Below are 2,851 nucleotides of genomic sequence, written 5' to 3'. Positions count from 1 at the left end.
GGTGCTCCGGATTAAAGTCAGGTTGATTAACCAGACGTGTAGACCCGGGTGTGGAGCCAAATGGGGTGGGGCATGCATGTGATTAGGGTGATCACAAGGGCAGGTCATCCACTTGGGGGACATCACTCAGACCTCATTTGTCTTGGTGTGCTTACAATTGGGGTCCCTATTCAAATTCCAGCTGTCTGTTTCCCACCCAGTGGCTTTCATTCACTGGTCCCTGTCCAGTGGCACTCACGCAGTTGCACTTGCACAGTGGCCCCTGCCCAGGAAGGGTCCTGGGTCCAAGGGGACTCAACAAGACAAAGTCAAATTCCCACCAACCCATTCGTCTCTGGCTGGTCTGCAGTGTCCTCAAACGTTCAGCCAAATTATCACTGGCCCGCTAGTTCTTGGGCCGTTGGCATGGCCCAAGAGAGCTCAGCCAAATTCCCACCAGTAGCCTCACCCTTGGGTACTTTCCCAGACAATTTGTGGTGCCCAGGAAAACCAATTAGGATCCTACCAGCCTTTCTCATGGCAGATCAGTCCCATAGCAGCTCGATTGGTGGCTTAAGACAATGGCTGAATCTGCAGTGTGCCTTTGTGTGTGGACTCAGAATCGTACTGTCCATGGCTGTTGATAGGTCTCTGTGCTGTGTGAAGAAGTCTCTAGTGGCCCTGGAGCACCACCAGGGTTGTAGGGTTGTGGTGAGGCCACCAGGGTGTGCCAGAAGTGTGGGGGCGCGGGATGGTGGTGGGGTGGTGTTCCTGGATGTGGTGCTGTGGCGGGGGGAGGGGGGTGCACGCCTTGGGCAGCGCTGGGAGTTAGGCGTTACAGTCTGTTCCCAGATGTTAAGCTGCCAAGTCACCAGTCCTCAGCAAATAAGACTTCTGCGCCTTTGACCTTATGTGACTTCGCCCTTGTGCCACCCTTTGGGTTTTGAGGTGTAAATTTTACAGGAGGAGATTGTCCATTTTTATCCTGAGAAGCCACTAATGGATTGGAATTGATTTGGTCTTTGGTTTTTGGTTAGCAGTGCAACTCCTTTTGACATAGACCACCAGCACACCCTAGCCTGATTTAGTCATACTTAATTTTACTTCCATAGTATAAAGTTACCTGATTTCTGGGTTACTTATTTGTCAAAAGTTTGCAGTAAGAGTGTGTCTCAGGAAACTGTGTGCTTTGAACAGTCCATTGCATCCTTCCATATATATGAGTGCCTCTTCAAAAAAAACCCCAATGCTGTGGAGTCAGACTTGACCTTCCCGGGGGAAGGTGGGGGTTTGGAAGCTGTGAATGCCATAGGAGGGGATTACTCATTTTTCTTCCATTGAGTTGTTGTTGTTCTGTGCCGTTGAGTAGCTGGTGAGTTTAACCACCAGATAGGTGCCATCTTTGAGTTAGCAGCACAATTCCTTACAGATTATGCCACGAGAACTTCATTTAAATCTAAGTAGTCTATCATTAATTTGAGAAAACTAGCTGGTTCACCCAGATTAATATCGGGAATTGATATTGCTTTAAGTTTAATGATTGTGCATAATTAAGAGAATTATACATACAAAAAAACTATAAAACCAATATTATATGGCTATCTAGCAAGGAGCCTTGATGGTACAGTTGTTGAAGCACTTGGCTGCCAACTACCAGCTGCTCTGTGGAAAATGTATCCATCTGCTCGTGTTAAGATTTATAACCTTAGAAGCCCCTTGGGACAGTGTTCCTGTTTGGTCTGTATGAATTGGAAGTTATTTGATTGCAGTGTGTTTGGATTTGTTTGGATTATCTAGCAGTTTATTCCAATTGTTCTGATAATTATGGCACTTGTTATTATATTTAAAGAAAGAATGAAGAGGAAATTAGTAAAACTTTAAGTATGTAAGTGCTAAATAGATTGAATAGTGATATTATTTTAAACTTTAAGGGCTGCACTGTCTATCAGAAGTTTTATTAATTGATTCTGTTTTCTTTTACCACAGGCTCCTTCTCTTTTTCTGTTCTTTCTGGGAAAGTCATGGTTCGTGAAATTTATTACATTACAGAAGACATGTCTATTAGGTAATAAAGTAAAAAAGGAAGCATCTGTCTTAATATAAGTATGAAGTAGAAAATTTCTGATTATGGTCATCTAAAATATGTTTCACATCTTCAAATGAAAATACAAGCTAAAAGTCATCTTTTAAGTAGATAATATTGCCACTTTGGGGTCTTAAAATTTGATTATCATAGGATGAATTTTGCAAAGGTTTAGAAAGGCACAAAGCTTATTGAATAGTAGCTTATAAAAATGAATAATGATCTCATTTCTTTCCTAAATGAAAAATTGAACCATTAAATTACCTTACCATTTCTGTTACAGAATTCATAGTGGTAATTTATTTTATGAAGGAAGAGTAGGGGATGTTAATAGCTCTCATCTATTAGCTCCTGATTAAAGATAACAAGAATTTAGAATTGTTTAGCATCTGTTGGCAATCGTAATTTTACTCTAAGAAGAACATTCATCTGATAGAATGAGAAACGATAATAATGTGTTTGAAACCTTGAATATATAAGCCTTGAAACAAAAGTCTGCTTTGATTTTATGAAGATTTTTAACTTAGATTGAATATGAAATTTTCAAATGAGTTGAGAAATGCTAGCATTTGGAAACTTATTTGAAATATTAAGAATCAACGAATTACTTAAAAATTAAAATCATAGTAACAAAAATGTTTATCCATTGTTTGGGTCATAAAATAGTAATGTAGTTTACAGAAATGAAAGAATAACTTATTAAATTTCTTCTTAATATGCTGGCATCCTCCTTTCAGGATTTAGTTGTTATTTACATATTTATTATATAATCACAATTTATTCTATGAT

The 2,851-nt window shown here is 39.6% G+C and overlaps 1 protein-coding gene across 1 annotated transcript in view; it reads left to right on the top strand.

The window, feature by feature from the left end:
- KIAA1109 (KIAA1109 ortholog) overlaps positions 1 to 2,851 on the top strand; it is a 249,312-nt gene that overhangs the window by 13,718 nt on the left and 232,743 nt on the right. Inside the window, exon 3 of the mRNA XM_006881048.1 lies at positions 1,966 to 2,044. Coding sequence (XP_006881110.1) covers positions 1,966 to 2,044 — 79 coding nt within the window. The remainder of the gene's footprint in view (positions 1 to 1,965; positions 2,045 to 2,851) is intronic.

The sequence above is a fragment of the Elephantulus edwardii genome, unplaced genomic scaffold (genome assembly GCF_000299155.1).
Source record: "Elephantulus edwardii isolate Elephantulus edwardi_28Jun2011 unplaced genomic scaffold, EleEdw1.0 scaffold00012, whole genome shotgun sequence".
NCBI lineage: Eukaryota > Metazoa > Chordata > Mammalia > Macroscelidea > Macroscelididae > Elephantulus > Elephantulus edwardii.
Note: the sequence above shows the minus strand (reverse complement) of the source record. Positions and strands in the feature narration are given on the sequence as shown.